This window comes from Zalophus californianus, chromosome X, assembly GCF_009762305.2.
Source record: "Zalophus californianus isolate mZalCal1 chromosome X, mZalCal1.pri.v2, whole genome shotgun sequence".
In the NCBI taxonomy this organism is placed as follows: Eukaryota; Metazoa; Chordata; class Mammalia; order Carnivora; family Otariidae; genus Zalophus; species Zalophus californianus.
In genome coordinates, this window is record NC_045612.1 from 26,617,849 (window position 1) to 26,640,244 (window position 22,396).

Here is a 22,396-nt window from a genome sequence, read left to right on the forward strand (position 1 = left end):
ACCAAATATCATTGTAGTTAGTGGGTGACAAATGCTGTTTGGTTGAAAAATATGCTGTTTATTCACAGAATGTGTGTTTAGTGGCACTTAGGAAATAGTTTAATAAAACCTAATCATCTCAAGAAATGAAATTTGCTTTGACAATAAAATCAGCCATTTGTTCAAAATCAATACCTTTTTTTTGATTTACTGAAATGTGAAACTGAATTCTCGGTATAAACTCTGAAGCATAACTGCCCTTTGTAAGTACTGCTATAAACAACTAGCCCTTTCATTTCAGGAGATGAGTTGATTATGAAGAGATTGGGCTCTTTATTTCCATTGCTGCTTTTGAATCATCCTGCTCTGGTAACTCACTTCCATCTCATGCCTGACTAGAATGGAACTAGGAGTTAGACCAAGTCTCTTGGTGTTGACAGCAAATTTGAGAGCTGGCTTACTCCTTGGAGCCAGCCTAATGCTCTCCCAAAATCAGCCCAATAGCAGATATACAAGAACATGGACCTTCTGTGTGCACAGGCAATGCAGTTGACCCACTGTCCATAAGACACATACTTTCAGGTGTTTGTCTAGAGTATCCAATATAGAACCAGTTCTTTATAAATGCTTGTTGGATCATCTGTATACTCCCCAGTGGTTCCCAAAAACACCCCGTTGTCAAATGGACCTAACAGGTGGAGGGAAGCATCATCCATGGTTATGAAGGAAGGACAGTAACTGTTTCTTTGAAGGAGCAAACTTTGGCCCCATGCATTTAATCTGTTCAGCTAGTCTACTAGGAATCCTACTCTTCTTCCCAATCATTTGATGCTGGACTTTCCTCCAGAATATTCTCACCATGTAGTAACCAACCTCTCTTCAAATGTCTCTTGTGACAGAAAACTCGCTACCTCTTCCAGGCAACTCATTCCATCTTTGAATGTTCCTGACTGATAGAAAGCTCTTCTGGGAGACCTTTAACTTTAACTTTTAGTATTCCTCTAACTTTCACCATCTAGTCTTACCACAACTCTTGAAGCCCTGTGTTATTAATCTAATCTGTTTTATATGCAATAAATATATTAGTGAACCAAGGACTATACTGCACACTTTCATATATGTTATCTTATTTATCCTCATGACAGTCCTTCAAGGTAAGTATTTTGTTTCCCTATTTTTAATAAATGCGAAAAACAAGGTTCAAAGAAGTTGAGTAACTTGGTCAAGTTCACACAACCAGTAAGTGACAGAGTTGAATTTTTTTTTTTTTTTAACAACATTAAGGAAGCTTTATTTCCATCTCTCTAATATGGCCGGCTTGTCCAGAGTGGAAATTTAAACCTGGCCCACCTGATGCCCAAGTCCACATTCTTTTCACCAAACTGCTATATAAAACTGCCTCGTACACATGACAGCCTCCTCAATCTATGTGAACAACTCTCTCAGGCCTCCTAAGTCACATCCCCGATTCATTGAACTGCCCCTCACTTGGCATGGTTTTGAGTTCTTTTGCCATTCCCCTCACTCTTCTCTGAACATGTTCCCATTTATTAATATTAATGTTTCCAGAAGTGAATCAAATAATCCAGATGTGCTCTAACTCAGAGGTAGAATGGGGACTATCACAACCCTCTTTCTATATTCTCTGTTTCGGTTCATTTTGCCTGGTGGTTTTCAAAAGGACTTTTGCCAAAGAACATTTGCTTCAAATGAAATAAGTCCCCATTTATAAAACTGATGCAAACAACAGACCCAAACAAGAAGTAAAATCCCAGAACCTTCCCTATTCAGGCCCACTTCTACCCAATGGTAGTTCACATGGCGACCCCAAGACGACATTTTTGCAAAATGCTAAAGAAATAAAGAGGACAGATTAAGAAACCACAGCTAAAGTTAAATTGGACTTTGGGGCACTTTTGATCTATGATGTGATTACAGAGAGCTAAAAATTCACATGTCTCTCATCCCCATCTCCTCATCTTATACTTGTACAGTTGGATATTTGCATCATAGTGCAGGATCTTACATGCATCTATATTCAATTCCATCTCATTAGATTCAGTCCATATCTTGGTATTCTTCTACCATTATCCAGTATCTTCACTATCCTTCCCAGCCTTGTGTCACCTATGGATTTGATGAATGCCTTCTATGTCCTCATCCATGATAATATTGATGAATAGATAGGCCAAGATGAAATTGTAGCACCACTGAACTAGTTATCTGTTAGATTGTAAACCCATCTGTTTGAACTATCACCTATGGGTTGCAATTCATAGTGGAGCAGGAAATCAATATATTGGCCTATGACCAGCTTTAAGAAGAAAAGAAATGGAACACAAAACCTTAGAGTGCATCATGTGCATTAAGGGTGAGTAAGTATTGTTTCATGAAATTTTATTTCAATTGTAGATCCTAGATAATGGTGTAAAATATAGTTCTTACTGAGGGTCACAGTCAAAACAAGTTTGAAAGCCACTACCTTCACCTATATTTTCTTCAACTTATCCACAAAGAAACCTTATCAGGCAGGTAACTCTGTTTAAAAGAGGAAAAAAATCCCTTGACATAATTTGTTTCCATTCATGGTATCCATAAACCCCACTTTCCTATCTAAGAACTAAAAAACAATGGTTTAATAACACATACATTTTTTCCAAATTGACATCAGGTTTCCTCCATGCAATTTGTGAGGCACATCTTCTGATTCTTCTTGAAGTCAGAACTATGTTTACCTACCTCTAATCTTCCAGCACATCTTCTACTGCCCACTATTTCTCAACAATCACAAAAAAAAAATTTGTTCTAAAAACCCATTTGCAAGTTCTCTCTAAGAGGTCATTCTTCCCGGCCAGGAAACTTGAACTCAGTTTAAAGAAGTTAGGTGCTGTGTTGCAGGCCCTTCAACTCATCGTGGACTCCAGTAACTTTGAGTCAGTGTTCTTTGTGGTCATTCTCCTTAACAGAGAAAACAAAACTTTCCCCTCTCCCTTCCCTCAGCAGCATTACACCACCTGTCCCAGGCAGTGGACCTCTGCCTTCCCTGCTTCTCTTCCGCTTTCTACATAATTGAAAAAGCCATTTTCTAGTGTCCTTAGATTTTTTTGCAAGCTTCAGATAAACTAACCACAACTGGATAGAAGGGGAACTAGAAAGCTTCTTTCTCAAAATCTACATGTCAATTCAACTTTATACAAGTGGAGTTAGCATTTTCTGTTGTTTTGGAAAATACATATATAATAACATCCAGGCATGAAAAGTTATGGTAATCAGGGGAGAAAAAAGGAAAAAAAAAAAAACAAAAATAGTAGTTTTAGAACAGAAAAGACACCTTCTTTTCCCTTCTTCAACTCTTGCCTGATGTTTCTCATTGTCTCTGCTTCTCTTTCTTGCCAACCCTTTCATGTCTACAGAATGTCCTCCATCACCCTGAGTGATACAGATGATATTGAAACTCAAGTTCTTCAGGGGTTACCTGCCTGTTCTTTGTGCACTTCCATCACTCTCCCATGTGCACACTGAAAGGAAACAGAATTAGATCTTTCAAATGAAGGCCATTATAAGTAAAAATCCCTGCAGGGACAGACTTCTAAATTTTGTGAAGCTCTGTAGGGAATCAAGAAAATCTGAATTATAATAAGTTTGCTTGAATAAAGGGATCTCCCAGGGGAGAAAAAAAAAGAAAGTTTATTTTAAGAGTTCTTGCCACCAGAGATGAAAATCTCACCACCTCCATCCCCACCACACCCTCCCAATGCTTCAGTGACTATGGGACCTGTCTCATGTCAAAGCAAAGCAGAGGTCAGTGACCACACTCCAGATAACCCAGACAGAAGGATATGTGGTAGGATTCTGGAAGGAGGGAGTTGCTGGCAAACAGCAGGACAGAGATGATGAAAGAAATTTATCTGAGATTTCTGTAAACACCTCCGTCAGGGGCCAGCAAAACCGCTGGACAACAGGCCCAGCTAGGGAGGAGTAAAAGAAAGGGGGCAAAAGGGATAAGAGATTAAGAATGGAGAATGGCTCAAACAGCAGACTGACAAGGCCCAGGGAGTAGTAAAGTGAAACCAAAGAAGCTATGTGGTAGCCCTTGTACCATCTGTTTACTTTATCCTGTTTGGTCATAGTTAGTTTGACCAACTGAAGCACCCGTTTCTATAGTGACCAGCAACTAATGGATTGGATGGCATTAAAACTCGTACCAGGATAGACAAAATCCGGTGTGTCCGCTCAACAGAATATTACACAGCCTCAAACAAGGCAATCTGGTCACCTACTACAACACAGATGAACCTCGAGGACAAAGTGAAATAAGCCAGTGCCCAAAAGGGAACTAGTTCATGATTCCGCTCATAGGAAGGAACCAAAGTGGCCAAATCACAGCAATAGAAAGTAGAAAGGTGATTGCCAAAGGAAGGGGGGAGAGGGAGTTTCAGTGTTGCAAGATGAAAAAGTTCTAAAGATCTGTTGCAAACAATATGAATACATGTAACACTACTGAACTGTACATTTAAAAATGGTCGAGATGATAAATTTAACCTTATGTGGGTTTTCCACAACAATAATAAAAAATTCATACACACCAAACCTCCATGGATTTTCCCATTTTCTTTCTCTGTTCTCATGCCTGGACAACATCAGTTGTGCAGTAATCTACCTACTCAGCAATTGGTTGTCGCAGCAGTCCAAATGTAAGCATCCTAAATCAGCAATGTTCTGCTCTATTCATTTGAGCCACATTCTCTCAGTCAATCCCCATCAGTCACAGCCAGTCCCTCCTGCTGATCCGAAGGCTCCTACTATAAATGTAGAAGTGAGAGTGGGGGTAGTGCTAGTCTCTACAAGGTAAAGAGGGAGCTCAGTCTACATCAACCATGGCAGGAAGGCACTGCTAACATAGCCACACTTTTCTCAAAGACCTCAATCTATCAGTAACTTTAAATGTGAAAGTATTTAAAATAGAAAGCAATGACTACTAAAAATGAGCAAACTTCCTAACTTCTTCACACAGACGTGTTTTTAAGCTTAGAACATTTTCTTTTCTTCCGGATCACTGGGGCATAACTAAAGTTTTTTAATCACCTATTTCCCTTTGATCAAGGCAACATGTCTAGTAGAAAGAACATAGACAATCCTGAGTGTGAGTCCAGATTCTGCCATTTATTAGCATGTGACCTCAGGCAAGTTCCTTATGGTCTCCCAGTCTGAGCTTCCTCAACAGCAAGAAGTGGGATAAAAACGCACATTGTCTCCTAAGGCTGTCGTGGTAGTTAAACAAGAAACCAAAAATGAAAGAACTTTGGTTTTGGAAAGGCACTCACAACTGTAAATTTTGAGTGTTGACCAGAACTGAAGAGAGAGAGAGAGAGAGGGCACATGGCATTACACGTAACCTTGGCTTTTATGTGTTCATCTGCCATACTAGTTAGGTGGGCAGCATATGGAAAAGAAAATGGCACAAACCTCGATATATGTAGTAATCAAATTATGCCATCACAGAGCTTGAGATGGCAATTAATGTTGTTCACATTTGATAGAGGCACCAAGAACCATTGAAAAAAAAATCTTCCTTAAGAGTCCCTAGTGGCTGTCCACATTACTCACCTGTAAATGAGTGATCCATTAGAGTTTATGCCTGAAATTACATAATAATGCTAAATAAACACTACCTTTTGTTGCCATTTCTATATTCCAGGAAAAGAACATCTATTTTAGAATTATTTATCCTGTCCTCCTCTGAAACATGGCAATATAGAAAAAAATAAATCATTTTTGTCTACTTGTTGACCCAAAAGAGATTTCTCTATAATTTCAGATTCAACACTACCCTTGGAAAACAAACACTAGAATTTTAGAGCTGGGTAATTATTCCTCCTTATGAAGGCTAATTCAATAAATGACCCAATTGTTAAGTGTCCTTTCTTTCTTTCATGTGAAAGCACTTGGAAAAGTATGAGCCGCTTTACAAATATAAGGGATGATGTAAGATGTTAATTGGCATCTTCAGGAAATATTTTCTGTTGATTCATCATGCACTTGCTAAAATTGGAGGACACAAGAACAAAATAAGTCTGCAAGGTGGTTATTCTGATTTGGTAATATCTGTGGTTGTCAGTCTAGAATTTAAATGCATTCCTGGATAATGTAATTTATTGCTCATTCAGTTCAAACCTACTCTCCTCACTCTGTCAAATGCAGAACACTTTCTGGAATTGCAAAGGAGAGCCTAACTTTTCTCTAAGCCTTTCACAGAGAGTGCAAGAGACAAAATCAGGCCTCCAGGGTAGACTCTCTTTCATAGTTCTACCAATATAAAAAGTCAGTAAAGCATAGTGGTTGGGAACACAGGCTTACCTGGGTTTGAATCCCAGATCCACCACTTGCTAGGTGTGTGCCCTTGGGAAAAATTCTTTATCTGTAAATGGCGATGATGATGTCATATTCCTCAATAGGGAAGTTGTGGGGATTAAATGAGATAGTATATGTATAAATCACTTGGCAAAGCGCCTGGCTCATAAGTGCTCAGTTAACGAGTGCTAGTTAGTAGCAGTAGTCTTTGACCTCCCTCCACAGAACGGAAAATTGAACTGATCATTTACAAAGCCAAGATCAAAAGGACCAAGAAGTTTGGAACGGCTACAGAAATTGTGTAATCTTCCCTTCTGTCCTTTGTATATGTATACAAATGTATACAGGTGCACATTTTGCAAAGAGGCATGCGTGTACCTGTAGATGAGTTTGATGGGCTATAACCACTAATGTGCTCCAGACACTGGTCTTAGCCTGCTGTAACCTTCAGAGTGCTTCATCTGCCTAATGCTGATGTGGCACAAATCTAGATCACTTATAGGATGTTCACTATAGTCATTGAACGGTGCCCCAAATCCTTAATTTTCTATCTACTTTTGAGAAGTGTCATGCCAACTGTGGATCCAAGGCTGGAATGTAGTGTGAGTTTCATATGTCTATGATTTTGATATGTATAGATTTTAGATCATCTTCCATCTCTTTAAAATCAAAAGGTAAAAGAGCAGCTCATTCTGTAGGTGGCCTGAAGCCATCCTAGGTAGGTCAATTTCACACACAAAAAATAAATATGACAGTAGATAAGTAAGGAGACAGAGTTTATCTAGGTCAATATGGAGAATATGACTCTCCCAAGACAAACCAAGAGGCTCCCAGCTACGTGGGAAATCAAAAGGAAAGTAGTTATAAGGCTGACGTATTCCTAGGAAAAAAGCAGTATCCTAGGATTTTTGAAGCAAGTTTAGTGTATGAGTGGCTTTGTCTATTCAGTGACCCTTCTGTTTTATAAAGATTTTCAGGTTCCAAGCATGTCAATCAGTTTTTAAAGATTCTAATACGTAAAAACCCAAATTTAACAAAATAATCAACTGGGAAAAGCATTGCAATAAGATGATGCACAGAGTTCCTTTAAATATCATTTTCCTTCTCCAAATTCATTTCAACCCTTTTTTTTAAGATTTTATTTATTTATTTGACACAGAGAGAGAGAGAGACAGCAAGAGAGGGAAGTGGGGGAGGGAGAAGCAGGCTTCCCACTGAGCAGGGAGACCGATGCAGGGCTCCATCCCAGGACCCTGGGATCATGACCTGAGCCAAAGGCAGACACTTAACGACTAAGCCACCCAGGCACCCTCAACTCTTTTTTTTAACTGCATTTTTCAGGCCTGCACCTCTAAGGAAAAATCACAATCAGGGAATAATAACCTATTATCAAAGATACTTGCATTGCTCCCTCCAAAGTGACATCTCGGGTTGTTTATATAAGAAGTGGAGAACAGCAGGCCAATGTCTTCAACTCCAGCATATCCAAATTCTGCTGAAATGTCTGCACACAAGCAAATAGCCAGAGTTGTCAGGAGCCTTAAAATAAAAGTCAAGTACCGTACTCAATGCTATATCGAAAACATAATTTATCACATAAATAAAACTCCCTCAGCAGTGTCCTCTTTCCACACAAAGGACAATGGCACGTTAGCTCTTATTAAAACTATTAAGCACCAGAGGAAAAGCATCTTCAAAGTTCAGGGAGAGTCACAAAATGCAAAGCTTGCAAACTACTTTTGAACCACTCAGTCTTCCACGCATTTTGTTCGGCAGGCGCCATGACCCGAAATAAACCTGAAAGTCTCTAAGATACAGAAATATCTGGTTGGTAAATTCAGTGGTTAGCATCTAGGGCTTATACAGCCAACATCCTGGGCTAAGTCCTAACATAAGCCAATTGGCCTAACTTTATTTCAGACCATACCTTTGAACGTAGCCCCACTCTCTATTAACTATGGGAAGGGAAAGTATATGAATCGGTGCCAACCCATCTTTGTTAAATGGAAACACAATTCAGAGAAAGTTCTGTTGGTTGTCATCAGGAGTGTCATCTTTCCATGCAAAAGTTAGTATTTTCGGAAAAGTGAACACAGGGACATATAAAACATTTGCCAGGAGGCACCACCTGTTGAGAAGTGTTTATCTTGAGATACATAAGAAGGGGATTCTGAAGGAGCAATCCCAATGTCTGACAAGGAAACTAGCAAGAGGGAATATAAAAAAGATATTTAGTAGTAAATGTATTTTACTTATAAGCAAATGTTATTATTTATAAGTAAACTCTAAGCACATAGGAAATGTAGTCACAGGCCAACCTTCTAAACCATTTAGTACAGAGTTCTGCCTCCAAAAAAGGCATGTGGGAGAGTGGTATGATCCATCATGAAATCTTCCTCAAAGGGCACCTGGGTGGCTCAGTCGGTTAAGCGTCTGCCTTCGGCTCAGGTCATGATCCCAGGGTCCTGGGATGGAGCCATTCGTCGGGCTCCCTGCTCGGCGCAGAGCCTGCTTCTCCCTCTGCCTGCCGCTCCCCTGCTTGTGCTCTCTCTCTCTCTGTCTAATAAATAAATAAAATTTAAAAAAAGAAATCTTCCTCAAAAATCACAAGAGTGGGAAGTTTCTAGAGAATAATGACAGCAATGTGACAGTTCCAGAGAGTCAGAGAAGCTCTGGTTAAAGCCAATCACAACCAACTCCCTAGAGTCCAAGCACAGTGGATTTACTTTTTATGCCTATTTTCCGGACAAGGCAGCTTCACCGGCCAGTAGATAATGCAGAGGATGCTAGTGACTAATAACTTCTCTGGTTCTTCCCCAGTTCTTATTCACCTTTACTAGTTTTCTATCACCACTGGCTTACTATGGGTATTGTTCTTCCTCTGTCTTTGTAAGAGGCTTCATGCTGCGAATATCAATCAAAATCCAGTCAGAAAAACAGAAATCACATTGGTTTTTTTAACAGAGAGAATTTAATATCAGGAAGGGGCTGCACTAGTTTTAGGGGGTTGAAAAAAAAAAGCTTGAGGGGCACCTAGGTGGCTCAGTCGGTGAAACGTCTGCCTTTGACTCAGGTCATGATCTCAGGGTCCTGGGATGGAGCCCCCCATCAGGCTCCCTGCTCAGTGGGGGGCCTGCTTTTTTCTCTCCCTCTGCTGCTTGCCCCCCTGCTCATGCTTGCTCGCTTGCTGTCTCTCAAATAAATAAATAAATAAATAATCTTTCAAAAAGAAAAAAGTTGAAATAATATCTGCAGATATCAGCTACCATCTCTAGGACTAAGGAAACAAAGGAAAGAGGTTGGAGTTGTGAGAACCTAAAAAGATGGAGGATTTGCTCTATCGAGGTGGGACCCGCTCCTCTGAGAAGGGGATGCCAGCCAGCTGCTTCTGGTGCCTCTGAGGTGGCATGACGAGACTGATTCTCAGAGTCCGGAGAAGAGCTGGAAAGTAGAGTCAGCTACTGCACCGGGCTGAAGAGCTGCTCTTGCAGCCATGCTGACTCTAAGGGAAAGCAAGCAGAATCACTGTATTTCCCAGACTGGCAGGACCTATCAGCAATGTAGCTGGCAAAAGAGAAATGCAGTTAGCAGAGGCCCAACCTCAGCATCACAAAGCAGCGTCCGAAGGGGTGAGTTTGGAGCTGTGAGACAGTAGCTTAATAATGAGCACACTGTGCAATGAGGTGTTAGATTTCCATGTCATTGTTGTTGCCGGAGTCATTCAGATATGCTTACAGTTTGGATGAAACATTAATTGGAGTGGACTGTTTGCCACAGAGGATTTCATCATTCCTGAATCCATAAGAAGGTGTTATGGGGAAACCTCAACCAGAGCCGCTTGACGCGTTTTCAAGGATGATTCTGACTCCCCTCTTGTTGAAGCTCGGGTACTCAATATTCATCACCATTTTTTGCTTTTGTTCAGGCTCAAGTCTGTAGCCTGCCTGCTTCCTTAAATGATTCTGTACACATGGTAAGTGGTCAGGTGGCCAGTCTCCAGAGTTCTGGAAGCATGAAGCCTGAGCTGGGCCATCTGTTGAGTGCGTGCTGTTTTGTATCACACACAGGGAAGTGGTGGGCAAAACCCAGAAGCACACTGGAGGCCTAATGAAAATAGGACCAGTTAAATCTTTCCTCTAAATGTTCATTAGGCCATCTGCTCTTATTAGTATCCTTATCATTTGGAAACATTACAGAGTTAAGATAAGAGAGACAATCTGTGGAATGCTGGCCTACCTTGAAATGAACTTTTGAGTAGAGCCATCATGAGTTGTGATATTTCTCTTCCCATTCAGAACCCTGCCCACTTACATCTTAACATCTCCAAGGTGCAATTTTTTAATAGTTCCTTCTTGAATATTATACCAGAAAGAAGGCTTAGCAATAGCTACAGAAATGAAAACATAATCTTGGAGTGGCTGATCAATGAAATCAGACCATTTCATAAAAGCTGTGCAGTCATACTTCTGGCCTGTAAATTGCTTTAGATGCCAAAGGGAATTGGAAGCTTGGTCTATTCTTTCAAGCCAATACTATAATATTAACAACGTGCAACACACAAGTTTCTGCAACTTATCAGCAGGAAGAAACTGCAGAATGACTCCAGGAACTTCTTCTAAGTCTTTGGCTCCTTTGCAGGCAAAGCCTTGGCTCTCAGGAGGACAAGAGCCCCACCCCATGGTGGTCCTCTCTTGCCTGAATTCACTCAGAATTTATAGCCTCATCACCTGCCCCCACAATTGATTTCATGATGCCTTGGACCGTTCCCTAGTTGTCTTGCCTTCTGTGTGTGTTCTCCCACAGTACTGAATATACAGTAGGTATCTCATAAATACATGGAAAAGGAAAAGGAAACAGAGACTCAAAAGGGAAAAACAGTAAAGCTTTCATGTGCCTCTCCCCACCCACGGAAGTGCTAAAAGGGTTAAGTTCTTTGACTCTAATGATAAAACCCAATATACAGAGAGATACAAATAGTAAATCGGCAAGTAGCGTCATGTACAATATGTTCTTCTTACAATAACAATCAAATTTACAAACAAATTAGCTGTGGAGTCTGAAGGACATTCTGTAGTTCTCACACTGGGCCTTCATCTCCTGCTGATAGATGACTTCGACTGTAAATTGAAAACTGGAAGTGGTTAAACATTCTGTATTCACAAGTGCCATTTCCAAAATTGAGGCTTCAGAGAGGAGATGCAAGAAAGGGTCGACGGAAACTCGGAGCAATTATGCCTGTTATTAAGATGAGGTAGTGGCAATTACGCAGCAGACTCAGAGAGAGTGTGTACGTGCTGATTGCTCGGAGGGAGCCTGTAAGAACAAACTTTTATAGCACCCATCAGGCCTTGGGTCTCTAGAGGAAGTACAGATTTTCTGCCACTCTGTCAGTGTGCTTTTGGACAGAGCTTATGGCCCCAGGAACCATCTTGGAAGGGATACATGCTTGTTTTCTTAATGAGCTTGAATGAAACTCATATAACAGAATGGCTTCATTTGCTGTTTCTTTCCTCTAGAATAACCATTCTCAAGCTTCTGGGCATCAGGACCCCTTTGCACTCCTAAAACTTGTCAGGGACCTCAGAGAACTTTTCTGTATGTGGGTTTTATCTATTAATATTTGCCTTATTAGAAATTAAAATGGTGGGAGTGCTTGGCTGGCTCACTGAGTCGGTAGAGCATGCGACTCTTGATCTCGGGGTTGTGAGTTCGAGACCCATGTTGGGTGTAGAGATTACTTAAAAATAAAATCTTTTAAAAAAAGAAATTAGAACTGTGAATTTTTTTTGAACCCAAAGATATGCTAGCCACAGGTACCCTCTGGAAAACTCCACTCACTGTACACTCATGAGAAAGTATAAAAGGCAAATAGTATTATTAAAAAAAAATAGTTTGACTTCACAGACCTCCTTGAAAGAGTCCCAAGGATCCCCAAAGTACACAGACCAAAATGGGAATACCATATGTCCTCAATTCTAAGACCCCATGGATCATAAGACATAGCATCAATTTGACAACTTGGGGTGGTAGGGGAGAAATGCTCCATTAAATGTATGCAGTGATTAATAAGACACATTCTCACTTCAGAGAAGTTAAAATACGGAGGAAATAGGAAATGTACCTCTTAAGATTGAGGAAATATGGCAATTTCCACTAACCTCCATGGGTCTCTGGAAACCCAGATTTATTAACTCAAACATGTTGATGAAAAATAATTTTCCTTACAGCCTATTTGCATTTCATAATTTTTTAAATGCTTTCATGAACTGAAACTGTTACATTCAATGAGGCACTAATGTTTTCATTCAATAAACATTTGCCAACTGTAATACCAGATACTGGGAATACAAAAACGAATGGGACCTCATCCTGGCCCTTGAGGCTCACAAACCTAGTACAAGACATAGGAAGGCAAACATATTTATAGTATAATAAAGAAGCATTGGATCCGCATGAGTCATGAAGCTGGAAGCAGCTCGAAGTACCTAAAGATGGAGCACTGGGTATTCAAGAATGCTTGAGGTTAATCACTAAGTTTAAGCAATTAGTCATCCTCCTAAAAAGGGCTGCCCTAGTGGACTTGGCCATATGTGTCAGTCACTTTCAGACATTAATTTATTTCAATTTAATTTAATTTTGCAAACACTGGTGATCTATCCAGGGACATAGAACTAGAAATCTGTTAGAACCATTTGACCGTAATGGTAGAGTCAGTAACACTGGTCAAGAACAAAACCTAACAGAACATTTTCTTCATGGTGATTAGATTAAGCTGAGAATAACAGAAACCCCACCCCCAACATAACAGTGACACAAGCACAACCTCAGCCAGACTAGAGGTATAGTGCAGGACTAGGATGGCAGCTCCATGAGATCATCTGAGACCCAGGCTTCTGTATTTCTGCCCTCCCATCCTAGCACATAGCTTCCATTTTCATGGACCTCATGGTCTAAGACATCTGCCAAAAATCTCAACAAATATATTCATATTACAGAATGCAATGGTCCCTTCCAATTGGGTCAGCTCTCCTTACATAGCCATTGAAAGCATCAATTTAAAACTGTGGATACTTAAAAAAGGGGTGGGGAGTGTGCGCCTGGGTGACTCAGTCAGTTAAGCATCCGACTCTGGATTTGGGCTCCGGTTAGAGTCATGAGATCAAGCCCCATGTCTGGCTCCACACTGGGCATGGAGTCTGCTTAAGATTCTCTCTCTCCCTCTCTGCCCCTCCCCTGCCTCTCTCTCTCTCTCTCTCTCTCTCTCTAAAAAAATAATAATAATAATTAAATAAATAAAAGTGCGGATACATCCACAATTCCTCTTACATCTTATTGCCTTGAACTTTATCATACAGCTACAGAGAATTGCAAATAAGGTGGAACATTTTCTATTGTAGACAGCAGTGTTCCCAGATTTTTTTTAAAAATGGGCATTTACTACTAAGGAAGAAAGAGGAAATGGATGATAGGGCAGGCCTAGAACTAGTAGTCTCTGCCACAGGCATCATAGTAACCATAAACCACCAAGTTTATGGTTACCAAACCAAAACATTTTGTTTTGACCCTGATACTGTCTGAGCTTCTTCAAATTTATAAAAGCCATCTAGAAAAAGTTTGGTTTTCTGCAGTTGGAAAGCAAAATGACACCTTTCAGAATGATGGCCCCTATTGATCTTGCTTTTAAAAAGTGGAAATTATTAGCAGATGAAATACACCAGGACTGCCTTGAAGCTTTTTGTTGTTTGTTTTGCTTTGCTTTGTTCCCCCACTACCAAAATGTTTTAAGAACATCAGAGTAGATGCAATTTTAATCCGTAAGCTCTGCAGCAGAATGATTCTAAAGATCAGTCCAACTGTAACTCTTGATTAGATTGATCCTGACTATTCATCTGTAATGAATAACGTGACTTAAATGTCCGTTATTCTGATTGGGCAGCCATGAAGACAGACCATGCTGATGCATTTGGCCAAAGGTTGAGAGGTTCCTCAAACTCTCCAGCTGCTATTCAGAGAAACACAAGAATGTGGGTCTGAGAAAATTGGAAATAATTTGCCAGTTGACAAGTCCATGTAATCCTGGTGTATTTCATCTTCTAATAATTTCCACTTTTTTAAAAGTAAGATCAATAAGAGCCGTCACTCTCAAAGATGTCAGCATGCTTTCCAACTGCAGAAAACCAAACTTGGTCCAGACGGCTTTTTCCCTCTTTTATAAATTTGAAGAAGCTCAGACAGTATCAGTGTCAAGAAATGAGAAGGCCATTTGAAAACTGACAAAAAGTGATGCTAACAGTCTGGAGTTGTCAGCTCTTAGAAGCATGGGGAAATCTAACGTGGAGTTGGCAGAACACCTGGCAGAGAGCGCTCAGTCCCGTCACTGTATCTTCCCCAGGGCTGGCATACTACAGAAGAGATAATCATACATTTCCTGGAAATTCCTACTGAAGAGGCCTCAGAGATCAAAATCAAACAGAGTCGTTTTTCAAATGAGCCATAAGGCTGAAAATGTAAAGGACAGAGATTAGAAGTGTCATGTTTGGGATGGGGAGACAGGGCCTTTTGGGAAACAACTGGTTTCTGCAGCACAAACTTTGGGAAAGGAAGTTATGAGCACTTGGTGGCAATTGTAAAGCATAGTAACAGTCATGATATATGTTTCTGAGGCTCTTCCACAGAAGTCAATTTCTTGAAATGGATGAAATGAAACGGAAATAGTCTACTACTCTATGTCACTAGCAACCCCTTGTAGATACCAGAAAATAAAGGAAATGAAGTCAGCAAAAGACTGTAAACTCTGTGAGGGCAGTACCCAGTCTGTCCTGGTTAGACTGGCTCCCTAGTGCCTAGCATAGTGCCTAAAATAGATACTTATTAGTAGAAGAAAGGAAAATAAAGTAGCATGCTGTATGCTTGGAATTGTACCAAGAAGCCTGTCACAAATAACTGGGGAATCCAAGGAATAAGCGAAAATATTAACTGTGAATTGGCTGACATGTATGTGAAATAATATACCCCTATATAAGCCAAATTTCTTAGAAGACACATAGCATAGAAGGATCCTTAAGAAATGAAATCAATGAACAGGGGGAAAATGGCTGGTGACATAGAAGCCAGGGGATCTTTGAAAGACCATGGCTACTATATGATTGCACTCCAAAGTTCATGAGATAACCAAAGAGGAGGACATTGCAGTAGTCAGGCAGGGGCCAGAAGAAATTCAGGCATGTTCTATGATAAAAAAAAAAATAGCTGGCCTCTATAGAGCTCTTTCTATGTACCAGGTGCTATGCTAAGTGCTTTATGTAGATTTTTTCAATTCCTAAATTAAATGTTTGAGAGAAAATATTATTACTGTACCCAATTTCTAGATGAGGAAACTGAGGCTCAGACAGGTTAACTGATTTGCTCCAACATTTGACTTGTCTGGAGACATTCTTGGTTGTGACAGTTCAGGGGGAGGTGCCACTGACATCTAGTGAACAAAAACCAGAGACATTGCTGAACATCTCACGATGCACAGGACAGCCCCCACAAACAAGAATGATCTGGCCCCAAATGACAATCATGCCTCAGTGGAGAAATTTAAGCCTCATCCCTGGAAAACATGTAAACGCCCTTTATTACCACTATATACCTTACTTCGACTTTATGCCCTAGTAACCCAGACCCATGTTATTTCCCCCACTCCCATGGGGTTTCATGTTCCTGTTTTCATTCACTCTTTTCCCTCTGCTGAAATCACTTCTCCCCCTTTGCTTCGTCTCTTCCCTTGATACCTTAGCTTCATCCTTCAAGATGAAGCTGACATTTCTCTTCTAGGGGTTATTGCCCCAAACTCCCTCCCCTGCATCCCCATGTCACTCTGGGCATGCGTCTGTCATGGCACTTGACCACATTATATTGAAATGAGTGATTTCTGGATCTGCCTTCCCCCACTTGACTGTGCGCTAATCAAGGGCAGGGACCTGTTTTCTTTCCCTTGATAACAGTGCGCGGCACAGAGTAGGCAACCACAGTGCATTAAACCAAAAGATGACAAGTGACAGAGACAAAGACAAATCACTCAACTTCTAATAAGCTTTGATCTTCTCAGCCAAAGAGAACAACCCTTAGATGGATTCAAGTGAGGTAAAGGGGAAGCCAGAGCTGGTGAGGAGAACGTGAAGAAATATATCCACTCTTCTAGCTGCAGAATCAGATGGCATAGGGGCTAAGAGCACATATCCAAAAATGGGGATATCAATTGTTTCTTTCTCAAGTGTTTGCTCTAAGCATATAAAGTAATAATCCAGGCAAAGAGCCTGACACACAGGAAACACTCAATAAACAGTAGTTACTTTTATTAAAGGTTCAGATGGAATTTTATAGGTGTTTTTGATTAGGATCCTCTCAAAGGAAGGGGAAGCACCTATTTATACTTTAAAAGTAAGTCAATTTGAAGAAAAATATTAAGTCAATAACAGTGCAAGTGGTGGATGGGCAGGGCAAAATTTATAAAGACATTCTGTTGACAACTGAAGTCTGGCAAACAGAACTAAAAGGGCACTGCATTGAATGGTACATGGACTAGATCTCTTCTAGCTCTGAAGGTCCATGACTTTGAAATCATTATGGATGTTCATCCCGTTTACCATCCCTTCCTCTGTCCAGGCGCTGTGATGAGCACCGAGTCTCACTATCTCATTTAATCCACGCAGTAACTCTAACAGAGACACTGTTGCTAGCCTCTTTCCCTTGTGGCAGATGAGGAAACCAGACACTCATAGAGGGTACCTCACCTGCCTATGGTGACACACACAGTACAGGAAGGAACCAGCCTTCACACAGTTAGAAAGAGCCCAAGTATACAAATTATGGTCTGTGTCCACAGTGTGGGATTAAGCTGATGATTGAGGAATTTTCTAGTTTAGTCTAACTGAGGGCTCATCTGTAAATACTGCATTTACACATGGATTTTCCCCTATAGGACTCTGCTGCTTTATGTACTATTAGCTTTGGTCAAAAGTAGCTGGATCTTTAAACCAGCCACGGGACTGGCTGACCTGAGAGTCAAGTCCTTCAAGGCACATTTTCAAATAGCAGAGGACGACATAGTGCTGTCAAGGCTTGACATCCAGACCAAGAGCTCCTTTCTGCTCAGGATTATTTCTCAGGGCATGTTGTTGGGAGATGGGCACATTCCCCCAGCTGGCGGCTACACCAATGACCTTTCATGCCAGTTTAGCATAAATATATTTTGACATTTCAAACAAATTAATGTATTTTTACAAGGTGGGGCAACCACCACAAATTAGGCCAAATGGTTTGCCTGTAGGCCAGGTCACCAGGCAGAGATTCCAGAACTTCCCCGCTGTTCATTCTCTTTCTGCTCCCACCTCCAAAGGAAATGTTTCTTTGTCCCCAGAAACCACGTGGACAAATGCCAGCAGCCCGCAGGGATTAACCTTAGCCCTACCTTGGTAATTTAGAATTCTAGGGTCTCTGCAGCTAACAGATGCTAATTTTGAATCAGCTCAAGGACTCCGTTCCATACGTTATGTTGTGTGTTATGGAAATGCCTCGGTAGTAAATACAGTGTTTCTATTGTGTGGCTATAAAGCACCAGTTCCTTGAAAAAATTACCTGGAAATGGGAGTATTTAGCATGAGAAGGATATAAAAGGAACTGACAACCTAAGGGAGGTGAAAAGGTCCAGGTTCCGAAAAGGCAGACCTTGGATTACTAAGTAGCCACACATCTTTCATTCGAGCAGATTTCATAGACAAGCTGCCCAGCCAAATCAAATGGGAATTAAAGGGATTCTGTGTAGCTAGTATAGAAAGTGTTTCAGAAGCACAAAGGCCACTTTAGTCACAGGAAACTGCCAGAGGGTGACTTATTTGATGGAAAAGAAAACAAACAGACACAAGAGCTGGTGTATTTTTGAGGCAATATTAAATCTAATAAACATGACACCAATAGTATTGACTTAAATCGGGTTGGGCGAGTTGGAGAATTTAACAGCTTATCTTCCAACCACCAGCCTTTCTCTTAGAGGCAGCCTTGACAGCCGAGAACAGAGTCCAAAACATGTCCTTCTGTGACTCCTGCCAGGTGTGTGCCGTCCCCGGCCTCTGCCCTGGCCTCAGCTCTCAGACTGGAGATAATTAGAACGTCATTTCTGCCAGCTTTGTTTTTTCTGGGTCACTGACTTCAGACTTGACCAAAATAGGAGTGCTGTACTGAAATAAATTCATTTCCTCTTCCTCAGCCAGCCCCAGGTTATTTCCTGGGGGACCGTGCTCCGCGGGACCAGCACACACAGCTGCTGTATGGGAGCGATAGTGTATATGGAGGTCCAGAGCAAGGGCACATGGCGGAGGAGGCAGCGCCCTCCACAGCAGCAGCCTCTCCCTCTCGCTCCCCCTCTCCCTCTCCCTCTCGGTGGCAGGGTGCTGACAGGCACAGGCCTCAGACAGACGTGCTGAGGAACACATCACAGCAAACTGCTCTGGGAGCTGTTAAAGCTGGTGTTTAATGTTTATCCAATGGCCTCAGTCTGAAAGGCTCTGTAGAACATGCATAACACAGCTCGGCTTTATACTCCATTAGCATTCAGATTCCTAGCTGCCCAGAGGCATATGGTGCTGACCAGGGAAGGCCAGTCTCTGTGGAGGTCGAGGGCACGCAGAGACACGGGGGCGGAATGAGGTTGCTGGGTGTCTGGAAGAGACACTCAGAAAGAGGGACGGAGAGCCCCAAGTGGTACAGGGGGAAGGCCAAAGACCACATTTGTCCCCCTTACAACATCACCAGTTGCCCTCCATTAAGAGGCAAAATGAGAGGGAAGGCCTGTCTCACACTGGCCTTTGTCCACTTCATTACTGACTGAGTGTAAGGCCTCTTCCAGCCGGGGATGGAGTGGGCCTCCCAGCACAGTGGCAGTCCAGATCTTGTTTTCAGTCTTTCAGATTCAGTAAGAAAAACAAAAGCTTCCTTGGCCTTTCACTCAAGGCAAGAAGAGTAGCCCCATTCCTGTTTCTATTTTGGCCAGGAATGGGCCAGATTTCTCCACCTTTGTCCAACCCAAGGGAAGAGCAATAAAGTATAGAGTAAGTGAGTGGTGGGACACAGAGTACATGGAACACAGTTCTCTGAGAAGTGCCCAGTGATAAAATGGCTGTTGAAGAGATGTCAAGGCAGGTACTGGGCTGACCACTGTGTCCAGGAAGGAATGAGAGTGGAGCTGTGTTTCGTTGGCCTGTGTGTCCCAAGCGCCTAGCCCAGCATCTGGCCCAAGATACAACACACACACCCCAATCCTTTTGCTTCTAACTTCCCTTAACATGTCTTAAATCCACCTTCATCTCTCTATCCCCACTGCTACCATCCTAATTCAAGCACTATCATCCCCCACCTGGACCACTGCATGAGTCTCCTAACTGCGACCTGCCTCTTCTCCCACCTCCTTTTCTTTTCTTTTCTTTTTTTCCCCCACCTCCTTTTCTAGTATCATCTCAACAGCAGTGTGATTCCTCTAGAACCCAGATATGTCACAGTCCTACTTAAAGCTCTTCAGTGGCTTCTCACAGCCATCAGAATAAAGGTGCACATTCACATCCCTCCATTACCTGGTGTATTAGTGGGCTCGGACTTCTGTAACAAAATACCACAGGGGCACCTGGGTGGCACAGTCCATTGTGCATATGACTCTTGGTTTCAGCTCAGGTCATGGGATCGGATCCTGCATCGGGCTCCCCACTCAGCGTGGAGTCTGCTTGAGATTCTCTCTCCCTCTCCCTCTGCCCCCCCCACTCCTGCTCACTGTCTCCCTGTAAAATAAATAAATAAATCTTTTTTAAAAAATACCATAGACTGGATGGTTTTAACAAGAGAAATTTATTTTCTCACAGTTCTGGAGGCCATAAGCTCAAGATCAAGGTGTTGGCAGCTTTGGTTTCTCCTGAGGTCTCTTTCCTTGGCTTGCAGATGGCCATCCTCTTACCATGTCCCCACGTGGGCTTTTTCTCTATGCATACACATTCCTGGCGTCTCTTTGGTGTCTCTTCCTCTTCTTATAAGGACACCAGTCCTGCTGTATTAGATCCCCACCCTCATGATTTCTTTTAATTTTAATTACCTCTTTAAAGGCTCTGTTGCCAAATACAGTCACATTGGGGGGTTGCCTGAATTTTGGGGGGACACAATTCAATCCATAATACCTAGCCACTGACTACTTCCTGATTCTTATTGCTTACTACTCCCATATACTCAGCATATATTAGCCTTACTGAATTGCTTGTAGTAACCTGGATAATCCACACCATTTCTAAACTCTGGACCTTTACCCATGCTGTTCCCTCTCCCTGGGATTGCTTCCAACGCTGCTCCCACCTCACCCTCTGCCATTTTCACCCCATTTCTCTCCTACTGGTCATTTCAGGTAGTACCATCTCTGAGAATAACCTGCCTTGTGATTCCTAATGTGGGTGAAGTGCCCTTATACTCTCTCTGCTGCTTCCTTCTCATAACATGGAGAATAATTGCCTAATGGCCCTTCCAAGGACTCCACTAAACCATGAGTCATTTGAGGGCAGAGGCTGTGTCATAGCATTCTTTTGAATCCCCAAAGCCTAACACAAGGCTTAGCCCAAAGAAGGTACTCAGCAAATATTCAGTGAAAGAACAAATCAACCCATTTGCGAGAAAAGGGAAATGTGGAGTGAGCCAGGTCAAGCTAGGTGGCCGTGCATTGCAACTTAGGATTCCACATCACCGGCTAATAAACGGTGCCTGAGTGCTCCACAAGGTGGATGCTAGGTCTGTGCTAATGGAAGGTCCTGTCCCCAAAGGTTGCTGTTACAGTAAAATCGAGTTTCTCTGGCACTGTGTTTTCCGGAAGCCTCTATGACTTTGCTCTTCCATGTATCTACAGGACAGTGAGAGAGATCTGTATGTCATAGTGACACAGAAGCCCTAGAGCATTGATCCTCAAACTTGAGTGTGCATCAGAAGATGCTGGAAGGCTTATTAAAACACAGATGACTGGGTCTCACCCCCAGAGTTTCTGATTCAGTAGGTCTAGGTTGGGGTCTGAGAATTTGTATTTCTAACAAGTTCCCCGGTGTTGTTGTTGCTGCTGGTCTGGAGACCACACTCTGAAAAACACTGCTCTAGGGGATCCTTCTGGAAGTATTGAAAATGAATTTTCATTATGTTGGAAATGGTATAAATGATAAATATGTTTCACAGAACATTTGATCAACCATCCTCCCCCAACTTTGCCAGACAACACCAACGTTGCTGAAATTCCTGAGACGGGGGAACCAATAAGCTGATTTTTCTTTCAAGGTAAAACTGCCCCTGGAAAGATATTGTAACCTAATGGTGTGTGTTCTGCTCTTTTTGCAGGTGCGATTAGAGTGGCCAACAGACCTTGCAGTCAATCCCATGGACAATTCATTGTATGTCTTGGATAACAACATCGTGCTGCAAATTTCTGAGAACAGGCGTGTGCGGATCATCGCAGGGCGCCCCATTCACTGCCAGGTGCCAGGCATCGATCATTTCTTGGTCAGCAAGGTGGCAATTCACTCCACTCTGGAGTCAGCCAGGGCCATCAGCGTCTCCCACAGCGGGCTGCTCTTCATAGCTGAAACAGACGAGAGGAAAGTAAACCGCATTCAGCAAGTCACCACCAACGGAGAGATCTCCATCATAGCTGGTGCCCCTACTGACTGTGACTGCAAAATTGATCCCAACTGTGACTGTTTTTCAGGTATGACCTTTTTAGCAATTCACCAGCTCCCTCTCTCTGTTTCCAAAAGAAAAACACACAACAGAAAGGCCAAAAGGAAAACTAAAGTGTTATTTCTGAACATTAGTGTGAGCGAGTGGAGAAAGCGATGGGTTGGGGCCACATAGCCTAGTATCTGGTCATTGCTCTGCAACCAACTGACCGAGTGACCCTGGGAAAGCCACAAAACCTCCTCATGACTCACCTCATCTGTTAGAGATGTCACTTGTCTCAGTTATATCACCTTGCTGTACTGAGGATAAGCTACAATGACAAAAGTTTGATACTCTT

The 22,396-nt window shown here is 42.0% G+C and overlaps 1 protein-coding gene across 3 annotated transcripts in view; it reads left to right on the plus strand.

Annotated features, from left to right (window-relative positions):
• TENM1 (teneurin transmembrane protein 1) overlaps positions 1-22,396 on the plus strand; it is a 771,573-nt gene that overhangs the window by 705,381 nt on the left and 43,796 nt on the right. For all 3 annotated transcript variants that reach the window (XM_027608817.2, XM_027608819.2, XM_027608818.2), the window contains one exon: positions 21,721-22,087. In XM_027608817.2, coding sequence (XP_027464618.1) covers positions 21,721-22,087 — 367 coding nt within the window. The remainder of the gene's footprint in view (positions 1-21,720; positions 22,088-22,396) is intronic.